The 13,167-nt window shown below is 50.1% G+C and overlaps 1 protein-coding gene across 1 annotated transcript; it reads right to left on the reverse strand.

Moving 5' to 3' along the window:
• Nucleotides 1–2,635: 2,635 nt before the first annotated feature.
• Nucleotides 2,636–10,687, reverse strand: LOC146764267 (uncharacterized). The gene has a single exon (XM_085565331.1). It carries the CDS (start codon nt 10,685–10,687, stop codon nt 9,863–9,865), a length of 825 nt encoding a protein of 274 aa, XP_085421457.1. The 3' UTR covers nt 2,636–9,862.
• Between the last annotated feature and the right edge of the window lie 2,480 nt (nt 10,688–13,167).

Consider the following 13,167-nt stretch of genomic DNA (forward strand, 5'->3'; position numbering starts at 1 on the left):
AGGGGCTGCAGAGCCCTGCGGGGACAGCGGGGGGCGCCACCGAGCGGGGGGGGAGTTCAAATCCTCCTGGCCGCCAGGGGGCGCTGCTGGGAGTGGGCGGCCTCAGTCCTCCCAGCCGGTAGGGGGCGCCAATGGACAGCCTTGGTCCTCCTGGCCACCAGGGGGCGCTGTGGGCCTGGAACAGCCGTGGTCCTCCTGGCCGCTAGGGGGCGCTGCAGGCATGGAACTGCTTTGGTCCTCCCAGCCGCTAGGGGACGCCACTGGCAGTGGATGGTTTTGGCCCTCCCGGCCACCAGGGGACGCCACTGGCACGGGACAGCCTCGGTACTCATGGCCACTAGGGGGCGCTGTGGGTATTGAACGGTTTTTTGAAGGTTTTTGGGAGCATTTTTGGGGCTTTTTGGGAGGTCCTGGACGGGTTTGGTGGGTGATTTTTGGGGGTTTTGGGGGCATTTTTTCGCGTTTTTTTGGGGGAGTTTTGGGGGTGATTTCTGGGGACTTTTTTTGTGTGTTTTGTTTGTGGGAAGGGTTTAGGGGGCGATTTTTGTGGGGTTTTGGGAGTATTTTTGGGGGGTTTTTTGGGGGGGTTCTGGTGTGATTTTGGGCACAGAACAGCCACGGTCCTCCCAGCTGCCGGGGGGCGCCACTGAGGCCGAACGTTTCCTCGGTCCTCCCAGCCGCCGGGGGGCGCCAGGGAGGTGTCGCTGCAGCTGCCGCCGCTCTCGGGGTCGGACGACGGCGCCTTCGTCTGCTCCGTGAGCGCGCCCCAGGGCAGGTGCAGCAGGTGCTGCGGCTGCGCCTGATTGGTCAGTGCCGGGAATGGGCGGGGCCGGGGCTCCCAGGGGCTCCCAGTATGTCCCAGTCCCTCCCAGTATGTCCCAGTCCCTCCCAGTTCCCCCAGACCCTCACAGTTGCCCCCCAGTTCCCTCCCAGTCCCTCCCAGTATCCCCAGCTCACTGTCCCGTCTCCCAGCCCCTCCCCGGGTGTCCCTGCTGCCGTCCCGGCTGTCCCCGGGGCTCCCGGCCGAGCTGCGCTGCGACGCCGTCGGCTTCTTCCCGCTGGACGTGGAGATCCGCTGGGAGCGCCGCGCCCGCGGCCACGCCCAGCCACGCCTGGAGGACACCTCGGGGGACACTTTGGGGGACACTTTGGGGGACACCCCGGTGACCACCCTGGGGCCCAGCTGGAGCTCCGGGCACCAGCGCGCGGCCGACGGCACCTTCAGCCGCAGCGCGGGGCTGTGCGTGGCTGCGCCGGCACCGGGGGACAGCTACAGCTGCCTGGTGACACACGCGGCATGGGACACCCCACACCGGGTCACCGTGGTGGTGGCAGGTGAGGGACACCTGGGGACACACCTGGGGACATCAGGGATGGGGTGTGGAGGGTCTTGGGACACCAGGACTGGGGCTGGGGACACCTGGGATGGAGTTGGGGACACAGGAGCAAGGCTGGGGACACCTGCAGCTGGGTTTGGAGGGTCTTGGATACCAGGACTGGGGCTGGGGACACCTGGGATGGGGTTGGGGACATCAGGAATGGTGTTGGGGACACTGAGGATAGAGTTGGGAACACCAGGATGGGATTGGGGACATCAGGAGTGGGCTTGGGGACACTTGGGGACATTGGGAACGGGGTTTGGAGGGTCTTGGGACACCAGGGATGCCTGGGGACACTGGGGACAGGGTTGGAGACACCTGGGAAGGGTTTGAGGATATTTGGGACAGGGTTGGGGGCACTTGGGATGGGGTTGGGGATACTGGGGACAGGGTTGGAGACACCTGGGAAGGGTTTGAGGATATTTGGGACAGGGTTGGGGGCACTTGGGATGGGGTTGGGGATACTGGGGACAGGGTTGGGGACACAGGGATGGAGATGGGGACAGCTGGGACGGGGTTGGGGACACCGGGGATGGGGTTGGGGACACTGGGGACAGGACTGGGATCTCCTAAGGGACATCAGGAGCAGAGCTGGGGACATCGGGGGGTGGCCGGTGCCACCAGGACGGGCTTGGTGCCACCCGGGGGTGTCGGTGCCACCCAGGGGTGTCGGTGACGCGTCCCCAATGTCCCCACAGGTGCCACCGGGCCCAGCGTGGAGGACATGGCGGGGATGGCCCTGGTGGCCATCGTCATCGGGGGGCTCAGCCTGCACCTGTGGCCCTCGGCGGGGAGATGACACCGGTGTCCCCGATGTCCCCAGTGTCCCACTTCATCTCCGTGTCCCCATGTCCCAGGTGTCCCCAATGTCCCCAGGTGTCCCCTCCTCTCTCACTCCAGGGGGGCTCTTCATGTGACAGCTCTGATGTCCCCAAACCCCCAAAAATGTCCCCAACCACCCCCCCCCAAAATGTTCCCAACCACAAATGTCCCCAAGCTCCCCAAACTTCCCCAGTGTCCCCAAATGTCCCCAGTGTCACCAAATATTTCCAAAATAAACGGGGGTTGACATCCACCCCCCAAACCGAAGTGTCCTGAGTGGGGATTTGGAACATTTGGAGACATTTGGGGACATTGGGGACACCGGTGGGGTTGGTGGCACTGGAGGAGTTTGTTCCGGTTTGGATTTTAAGGTTCTTTTTTAAAGCATTGATTAAAAAACCCAAAGCACAAATTTAAAGTCATTAAAGAACCAATTACCCAGCTCCAATTGTTCATTGGATTTTTTTTTTAAAAAGCAATTTTAGAAAAGTTTCGTTTCCCATTTTATCGATTTCTCATCAAATCTTCGCTTTTATCACAGGAGAGAGAGGGGCAAAAAAAGGAGGAAAAAATGGGGGAAAAAAAAGTGACAAAAAAAGGGGGAAAAATACGGGGGAGGAAAGGAAAAAAAACGAGTTTCCTCCCCCCGGGTTCCTTCATCTCCCCACCTCCAATTCAATAACAGTGAGTTATCAATAATCAACAGCAGTTACTTATCAATAATCAACAGCAGTTACTTATCAATAATCAACAGCAGTGAGTTATCAATAATCAATAGCAGTGAGTTATCAATGACCAATAGCAGATTATCAATAATCAATAGCAGATTATCAATAATAAATAGCAGTGAGTTATCAATAGTCAATAGCAGATTATCGATAATCAATAGTGAGTTATCAATAATCAATGGCAGAGAGTTATCAACAATCAATAGCAGATTATCAATAATCAATAGCAGAGAGCTATCAATAATCAGAAGCAGTGAGTCATCAATAATCAATAGCAGGGAGTTATCAATAATCAATAGCAGGGACTTATCAATAATCAATAGCAGGGAGTTACCAATGAGCAATAGCAACGAGTTATCAATAACCAATAGCAGTGAATCATCAATAATCAGTATCAGTGAGTTATCAATAATCAATAGCTGCGCATCATTCAATCGGCATTTTTCACAATATTACAAATAAATCAATCCAATATTAATTATTGATTATTGATTATTGATACTTGATTATTACTAACCATTACAAATAAATTTATCTGATATCAACTATTGATTATTAATTAATCAATATTGCAGAGAAATAAATTCAGTAGTAATTATTAATTCTTTATTATTACTAGCATTGCAAATAAATAGACCCAATATCAACTATTGATTATTAATTAATCAACACTAAAAAGAAATTGATCTATTATCAATTATTAAGTATTAATTAATCGATATTACAAAGAAATCTATCCAATATTAATTATTAATTATTGATTATTAAGAATCAATATTACACATAAATTAATCCTATGATATTATTTATTTATTATTAATCAATATTACAAGGAAATCAATCCTATATTATTAATTATTAATATTACAAAGTAACAAATCCAATAGTGTTAATCAATGTTAAAAATAAAATAATCCAATATAAATTATAAATTATTAATCAATATCACAAAGGAATCAATCTATGTTATTAGATATTAGTAACTATTAAATATTAATCACTCGATATTACAGAAACTTTTATCCACTCTTCATTATTACTTAATATTAATCAATGCTACAGAGAAATCAATCCAATGTCAATTATTTATTATTAATTAATCAATATCACAATTAATAGTTCCAGTATTAGTTATTAATTATTGATTATTGAACAATGTCACACAGGAATCGATCCAGCATTCGTTATTGATTATTGATCAGTGTCACACAGGAATCGATCCAGCATTAGTTATTGATTATTGATTATTGATCAGTATCACACAGGAATCGATCCAAAGCTCGTTCCCGTGTAACGTTTCCCGCTCGCGGCGAGCTCTGAAAGCGCCGATCGTGGGTCTGTAAAATCACAAACCAATCACTGATTACACAAGTTAATTAGTAATAAATTAATTATTACACAAGTTAGTAATAAATTAATAGCTAAACAAGTTAATTAGTAATAAATTAATAATTATAATAGCGATAAAATCGGAGCAATAAAAACGTGGACAATGAGGGTCAGGACACCACAAGAAGATAAAAAATGAAGAATTTTGGACATCCAGGAGTTTTGGGCACTGTGAAAACACCAGTCAGTTGTTCTTGAAATTTTAAAAATTTATTAGAAATAAAATAGTTATTAAAAAAAAGAAAAGAAAATATTAAAATAATAAAAAATAAAATTAAAATAAAAAATAAAATCAGAGTAATCAAAATCTGGACAATGACATTTAGGACACCACGAGGCGATAAAAAGAAAAAAATTTTGGATGCCCGGATGTTTTTGGGCACCATGAAAAATGCCAGTTCTGGTTCTTTAAAATCTTTTAAAAATTACTGATTCAAACAAGTTAATTATTAATAGAGTAAGTATAAAAATAGCAATAAAATAGGATTAATAAAAATTTGGACAATGAGGGGCAGGACACCACGAGATGATAAAAAATGAAGAATTTCAGACATCCAGCAGTTTTTGGGCACTGTGAAAACACTGATCAGTTGTTTCTGAAATGTTAAAAGTTTATTAGTAATAAAATAGTTATTAAAAATATAAACAATAAAAATAAGAAAAAATAAAATAAAAATAAAATAAAATTTAAAAATAAAATCAGAGTAATAAAAATGTGGACAGCAAGTGTCAGGCACCACAAGCCGATGAAAAACAAAGAATTTCGGACATCTGCGAGTTTTTGGGCACTGTGGAAAATAACAATCACTTATTTTTTAAATTTTAAAAGTTTATTAGTAATAAAATAGTTATTAAAAATAAAAATAAAAATAAAAATACAATAGTAACAAAAAAAAATAAACTAATAAATAATATCAGAGTAATAAAAATGTGGACAATGAGGATGAGGACACCATGAGACGATAAAAAATTAAGAATTTTGGACATCCAGGAGTTCTTGGGCACCGTGAAAAATGCCACTAGCTGGTTTTTAAAATGTTAAAAAATTACTGATTCAAAAAGTTAATTAGTAATAAAATAGTTATAAAAATAGCAATTAAATTGGAGCAATAAGAATCTGGACAATGAGGGTCAGGACGATGACAAGACAATAAAAAGTGAAGAATTTCGGACATCCGGATGTTTTTGGGCACTGCAAAAAATGCCAATCAGTTGGTTTTTCAAATTGTAAAAGTTTATTAGTAATAAAACAGTTATTAAAAACCAGCGATAAAATCAGAGCAATAACAATGTGGACAATGAGGTCAGGACAGTGACAAGACAATAAAAAGCGAGGGATTACGGACGTCCGGATGGTTCGGGCACTGAGCTGCCAAAGCCACGCCTTGAACAAGGAATAACCCAAAAGCAGCAGCCTGTTGCATATTCATCGATCTCATGCATGATGCATCAATCCTGTCCAGCCACAGAGCCCGGAGCAGTGGCAGCCTCTTCTCAATCCCGCGGCGCCCGCAGGGCTGAGCGGGGCACGGAGAGTGAATTTCCTTTAATCAGGGAGCGCTTGTGGCAGCACATTGCTCTGCCTCCCAGCATTTTCCACAGAGGAGCACAGAGGGAAACGAAAGAGAAAACAATTTCTGTTTCTGCTCCTTGTTTTAGCATGTGGAACGTGTTTGGAGAATTGTTTAACCATTTGTTACCCAAATTGTTGTGGGGTGGTTGCTGGGTTGGGTTCTGGTGAGGATCGTTTGAGCCTGGGGCCAATCCAACCCATCTGGGGCTGGAATCTCAGAGAGGGTCACGAGTTGTGAGGAGTTCGATTTGGGAGTTAGAAAAAGCAGGTTTGTAGTTTTAGTATCTCCTTTAAACAATATATTAATAGAAAAAGCAGGTTTGTATTTTAGTGTCTCCTTTAAACAGTATATTAATAGAAAAAGCAGGTTTGTAGTTTTAGTATCTCCTTTAAACAGTATATTAATAGAAAAAGCAGGTTAGTAGTTTTAGTGTCTCCTTTAAACAGTATATTAATGTATATTAGTATAGTTCTAATAAAGAAACCATTCATCCTTCTGAGCTGGAGTCAGGCATCGTCATTTCTTCCCCCCGGCTCGCCTGCATTTACAATAAGCTGTAAATTCTTTTTCTCTGGAAGATTTCGGTGTCCTGTGGCTGCTGTCCCGGTGCAAGTACCTCATTCCTTTCTTCCCATGCACAGAGTTTCCGTTTTAACCACAAATCTACATTTACCCTACCATTAAAATGTTAATACAGCACTACTAATCAATGTAACATAATACAAGTCCTATTCAATTTAATACTTGCAAAAGCCAACCATAAAATATGCATTTTTCACAGAGGACATCCCGAGGCTGCTGCAGGGACAGCGATGTCACCGCTGTGACGTCTCGGGGACGGTGACATCATCAGGGACATCGCTGCTGTCACTTCTCCCCTCTCCCCTCCCCACGCGGGATTTTATACGAATTCGGGGAATTTTCTCGGAATTTTCATTGCAATTGTCCCAAATGCTGATGGGAATTCCTGGGGTGACGTCACTGGGGACACTTGGGGACATTCTGAGGACGCTCTGGGGACACTGATGGGGGTGGTGGTGGGTCAGGGGCTGAATGAGCCCCTCGGTGCCTTGCAGCAGAGCCGGGTTATAAATGACAATAGAATAATCAGCTTTTGAAATTCTGTATTGCCTTCTGCAGGTGTTATTGATCACGAGGATTTTGCTGTGGTACTTGATATTGATATGGATTACTGATAATTCCTTGCAGCTGCTCCCTGGAACAATAAAATTGATCCGCTTATGTGTGCAGCGTATAACAAATTTACTGCTAGAGTAATAAACAGATATTGTATCATATGCCTTAATATATTAAAAATAGATAAATATTAAACAGATCAATAATAAACATTGAAATAGAGACTATGCAATGTTAAAATGCTTTTGTGTGACTGACTCAGGTGTAAAACAATTCCAGTGTTTCCCACATCTGTGGACCAGCCCCACCAGGTGATACCAGTGACACAAAGCTCAGAAGAATTTATGAATTTATCAGGGGGCCTGAAACAACAGGGTGGAACCATGAGAAGAAATCAAAAATATTGACTTAATCTACAGAATGTCCTGCAGACAAGTCAGAGGTGAGACCCAAACACGAGTTCCTGGGACACCCAAAACTCCCGGGAGTGTTTGAATAATGTCAAAACTCAGGAGTGTGTTTGTGGCCCTGCAGTGGAACCGGATCTGGAGAACAAAGGGTTAAGTTGAGGGCGAGTTCTTTGGCCAGCCCCAAAACCCTTTTTTATCCCTGATTAAACTTTGTTTAGTAATCCCTTAGTGAACTTTGTTTTTCACACCCAGCTGGGATTTGGGGGGGCCGGGGGGGTCCCTGGACAGCCCCCGCTGCTGAGCACTGACCCCCCCTCACCGAGCACCGGGACCCCCCAAAAACCGCACCCGCACCCCTTCAGTGCCCCCGACCCCCCCGAGCACCGGGCCCGGACCCCCCTTTGTGCCCCCCACCCATCACGGGGGTTCCGCCCCCTCCCCTTTGATCCCCCAGAGCCACGGGACCCCCGGGAACAGCGCCGGGACCGGGGAGGCCCAGGGATGTGAGAATTGGATTCGTAAAGGATTCCCAAATCCTGGCAGAAAGCTCACACTGCCTTGGACTTGTCCATGCAAACTCTGAGATTTTATTGTGCCAGCGAGCAGCTGCAAGGAATTATCAATAATCAATATCAGTATGAGCACCTCAGCAAAATGCTGGGGGTCAATAGGAACCTGCAAAAGGCAATAGAGAAATGCCAAACCCAATAGAAACAGCAGAAAAATGCAAAAGGCAGCAGGGGAATGCAAAAGCCTTCTGAGTGCTCTCAGAATGTCCCCAGGTGCGGCTGGTAACGTCATCCCAGAAACTCCCATCAGCATGTGGGACAATGCCCATGAAAATTCCCAGAAAATTCTCCAAATTGGTCTCAAATCCCGCGCAAGGAGGGGACTGGTGACGCCAGCGCTGTCCACCAGGATGTCACTGTCCCTGATGGCATCAGAGCGGTGCCATCGCTGCAGCAGCCTGGGGAGATCCTCCACGGCTTTTTGGCACCGCTGGGCCAGTGCGCGCCTGCTGGGGCCACCGGGGCCGCCGGAGCCACCACAGGGACTCAAGAGGAGGTCGTGGATGTCCCCAAGTGTCCCCAGCAGGTGATCCTTGCCCAGGCAGGCACTGACATCCCACGGCTGCTCAAACTCGGCCACTTTGGCCACCAAGGCCTCAGGGACATCAGGGGACACCGTCTTTGTCCCCTCCAGGATGGCCTCGATGTCCCCGAGCCGGCGCTGCAGCTCCTCGGGGAACCACCTGCCTCCTTCACACTCTTCCACCAAGCGCTCCAGCGGCCCCAGGGCCACCTGTGCCCAATGTCCCCTTCTGGTGGCCACCATGGCTCGGCTGCTGGCCACCACGGCCTCTCCCACGGCCTTGTTGGTGGCCACAGCCACCTGGGCCTTGTGCCTGGCCCTGCCAAGGCCCTCTTTTCCCTGCCCAGGGCCACCTTCAGCTGCTGGGCTGTGGCCACCAGGCTGCTCCCAGCTGTCCTCCTGCGGGTGGCCACATTCTGCAGGTCCCCGGCCCGGATGGCAGCGATGGCCACGTCCCAGCGGGCGTCGCGGAGCTCGGTGGCATCCCAGGCCAGCAGGGCCCGGCTGTCCTCGAGCCTGACCACCAACTCCTGCCAGGCCCAGCCCGCAGCTCTCACATCGGCCCAGGTGCCCCTGGGGTGGCCCCAAGCACGGCCAGGGCCTGGCCCAGGGAGGGGACACCACGGTGGCCCAGGGAGGTGACATCGCCCTGCTCCAGGGTCTCACCGAGACTCCAGGTGAAGTTCCTCAGGTTCACGTGCAGGGACTCTGGGGACATGAGCTGCTGCTCGTCCCTCTGTAACCTGGTCACGGTGGCTGCCACACACAGGGTGGCCACCACATTCACCAGTGACTCCAGCTGGTACGGGGACACCTGGGGAGGGGACAAAGGAGGTGTCAGGGACCTGGTAGCACTTGTGGCCTCCTGCGGTGGCCCCAGTGCCCTCCCAGGGTCCCCTTTTTCCCCTCCCTGGAGGGCTCTGATGTCCCCTCTGTCCCTTTGTCATCTCCTCATCCCCTCTGTCACACCCCTGTCACCCCCCACTGTCCCCTCTTCTTGCCCAGGGAGACAAACTGTGTCTGTGTCTCCCACAGTTTCTGCTCAGTCAGGCCTCAGATATCGGGCCCCTTTATCAGCTCCATTGCTTTACTCTCTGTTTTATTCCCCATACAGGGACACCAGGGCTCTGCCCCACGGGGGTCACTGGGGATCATCCAGCCCGGATCCTCCCATGGGGGATGGAGCTGCAGCAGCGCACCAAGCTCTTCCCTCACTCTCTTCCCTCACACCAAACTCTTCCCTCACTCTCTTCCCTCACTCCAAGCTCTTCCCTCACGCTCTTCCCTCACTCCAAGCTCTTCCCTCACTCTGAGCACTCACAGGGCTTCTTTTATTGGTGCCTCCATTGGTGCCGGGTCAAGGTTGAGTACTGTGAGAAGCTCTTCCCACACTCCCCACATTTGTAGGGCCTCTCCCCGGTGTGGATGCGCCGGTGCACGGTGAGGTCGGAGTTTCGCTTGAAGCCCTTCCCACAGTCGGGGCAGTGGAAGGGCCTCTCCTCTGTGTGACTCCGCTCATGTAGGAGGACACTGGAGCTGGTCCGAAACCTCTTCCCACACTGGGGACACTCGTAGGGCCTCTCCCCAGTGTGGATGCGCTGGTGTATTCTCAGGTGTGAGCTCCAACCAAAGCTCTTCCCACAATCCAAGCACTCATAGGGCCGTTGCCCAGCGTGGATCACCTGGTGCTGGATCAGGCCAGATCTGTCTTTGAAGCTCTTCCCACACTTCCCACACTCGTAGGGCCTCTCCCCGGTGTGGATGCGCCGGTGCACGGTGAGGCTGGAGTTGCGGTTGAAGCCCTTCCCGCAGTCGGGGCAGCGGTAGGGCCTCTCCTCTGTGTGACTCCGCTCATGACTGAGGAGATGGGATCTGGTCCGAAACCTCTTCCCACACTCCCCACACTCGTAGGGCCTCTCCCCAGTGTGGATCCTCTGGTGCTGGATCAGGCCTGAGCTCCGGCTGAAACCCTTCCCACATTCCAAGCACTTGTGGGGCTTCTCCCTGCCATGAGGCTTCTCCACCAGCTCCGAGCTCCGCCTGGATCTCCGCCCGCCTTCCTGGCTCAGGGGGGCTCTTTCCTCCCTGCAGATCCCTGGGCTGGGTTTGCAGCTCCTCCTCCTGCAGCATCTCCGGGGCTTTTCCTCCTCCTCCATCCAGCCACGCCCACGTAATTAAAAATCCTGGTTTGGGGAAAAAACAAGAGGAGAGCTGCTTGGACTGGAGGTTCCTCCTTGGCCAAGTTGATCTCAGGAAGTCATTTGGAATCTTGTGTCTGTAAGAACCTCCAAAACACCAAGATTCAGCCCAAAAATCCTGCAAACTTCCAAGACACAAATCAAAAACTCCCTAAACATCACAGCTCAGCAAAAGCCTCCTCCAAAACATAATGATTCAGCTGCCACATAAAACCAAAGCACCAACATTTAGCCCATGCAAGCTCAGAAACACCAAGATTCACCCCGTGAAAATTGTGGATCCCCCTCCATAGTCACCTGCTGCATGTGGGGGGAGCAGCACTCCTGGGGCTGGGGGGAGGCTGCAGACACAGGGAGGGGTGGAACCTTCTGCTGCTTCCTCTTTCTGCTCCTCCTCCTCTTGTGTCTCTACTCTTCCTCACACTCCTCTTCCTCCTGCTATTCCTCCTTCTCCTGCACAATCCCACCCTCTCCTGCCACCTGCACCGTTTGACCATTTTGTTCCTCAAGCCTGCTTCTCCTTCCCTTCTCCTCCTGCCCCCAGGCCCAGCACCCACTGCCGGCTCCCTCTTCCCCCCACACCCACAGCATCCCAGCGCAGGGGCAGGGATGGAGCTGGGGCAGGTCGGGCTGGGGCAGCGCTGGGCTCTCGGCCGCTCCCGCCCGCACTCGGTCCCCACTGCAGCCGCTCCCGCCAGGACAGCGCGGGGGGGCCCGGCCTTGGCGCTGCCCCACTCCCACCTCCCCAAATTCCCCTCGCGGGGCCATGGGGCCGAGGGGGGGCGCAGGTGGGTCCAGGTGGGGAACGCGGGGAGCTGCGAGTCTGCCTGGCAACTGGTGAGTCATCAGCGCCGCGGGCTCTGATTGGCTGAGCTCGGCCCGAGCCCTGGGGCTGCAGCACAGAGGGGACACCCAGCTCCAGGGGGGATGTCCCACAAACGGGGGACCCATGAAAGGAACAACAGGAAAGTGTCTTTACAAACAGATGCTCTGAATCTGCTCGGAGATAGGGCCAGACAACTTTTATGTAAGGAAGTGACAGGAGAAGCCATCTGTTTCAGAAAATGCTATCAACTGATGACACAGACTGCTGCTCAGCCAAGGTCCTGCTCTATTAATGAACTTCCAGAAGATCAACAAAGCCTTAACAGAGCCATGAATATCGTTTGCTATATGAAAGTGGGGAGCATATTACGGTGGGTATGTAATAGGTGGATTGGGAAGTCTGCAGCTCTCAAGTACTTCAGCCAATGGGGAAAGCAGAGGGAGATGTGGCCAGAATTAGGATGAAAAGGAAGCTGTGTCCTCCAACAAGTGGAGAGATCCCATGGGGAATGTCCCTTGGCCTCTCCCATTTTTAGGAATGAAATTAGTTTCACAGGACTCCTCTGTCAGCTTTGTGGACAGAAACCTCTGAAGTCAATTTTCCCGCACACCCTGGGGCTCATCCTGAATTCCTTCAACCCTCCGGGGCGGCGGGCAGCGAGTGCAGCTGAAGGTGCCTCACCCACTTTGGGTGATCGGCTCCCTTGGCTGGCGGCGGCACCGGGGATTGATTGGGGACCCGGGAGTGACCAGGAGACAGACGAGTGACACATCAGGGGGGTCTGTGAAGAGTCAGCAGGGAGAGAGCACTGAAAATCTCATCAGTGAGTGCCCTGGGATCCTCGGGGAGTGAACATGGCAGGGCACCCATGGAGGGGAGAAAAGGGAAAGCCAGGGAGGGGTCCTGGCCAAAGGGATGATGATCTCAAAACGTCTCTGAAGGGTCCCTTAAACATATGGGTGGAGTTTTTCTTTTTCCTGCAGTTTCAATGCAAAGTTTAGGGCATAAGAGTATTTTTTGTATTACTCCCAATTCTATATTGCCGGTTACCTTCGGATCAGAGATGTGAGAATGAGTTTTTATTCTGAGAAGGAGAAAAATGTGAATTGCCTTGTAAATTTTTCGTGTATGTTTCTGTGATGCTCTTCGAGGAACCAAAATTTTGGTCTGGGTTCCTTGATGTTCACGTCTTGGCTGTATTTTCCAAAACTAGAAGAGATTGAAAAGTGACCCCTTAACTCATAAACAGGCAGCCAAGAGAGGAGCTTCAGAAATGCAAATTAACACTGTCAGGGCAAAGTGGAGACAATGTACCTGGCTCTTCTTGCCTGGGGCAGGAATTGGCTGATTCCCTCTGCCCCTCACCCCAAGCTCTGCCTGCTTGCACAGATGGAATCTGCACAGCTGAAGGCAGAGCCCATGTTGAGGGTCTCTGACTCTGAAACAGAAATGGCTGAAGCTGCAAAGGGAAACAGCAAATGGAGAATGTTGTGAAAACTTCACTAAAATAAGGGGGGGATCATCCCTCTGCCCACTCCAACATCTGCTGTCACTGTCTGTGCTGTACAGGGTGTATCAGAGCACTGGGGGTTTTGCTATAATAGGTTCAGTA

Source organism: Lonchura striata, chromosome 35, assembly GCF_050655825.1.
Source record: "Lonchura striata isolate lonStrDom1 chromosome 35, ASM5065582v1, whole genome shotgun sequence".
Taxonomy (NCBI): domain Eukaryota; kingdom Metazoa; phylum Chordata; class Aves; order Passeriformes; family Estrildidae; genus Lonchura; species Lonchura striata.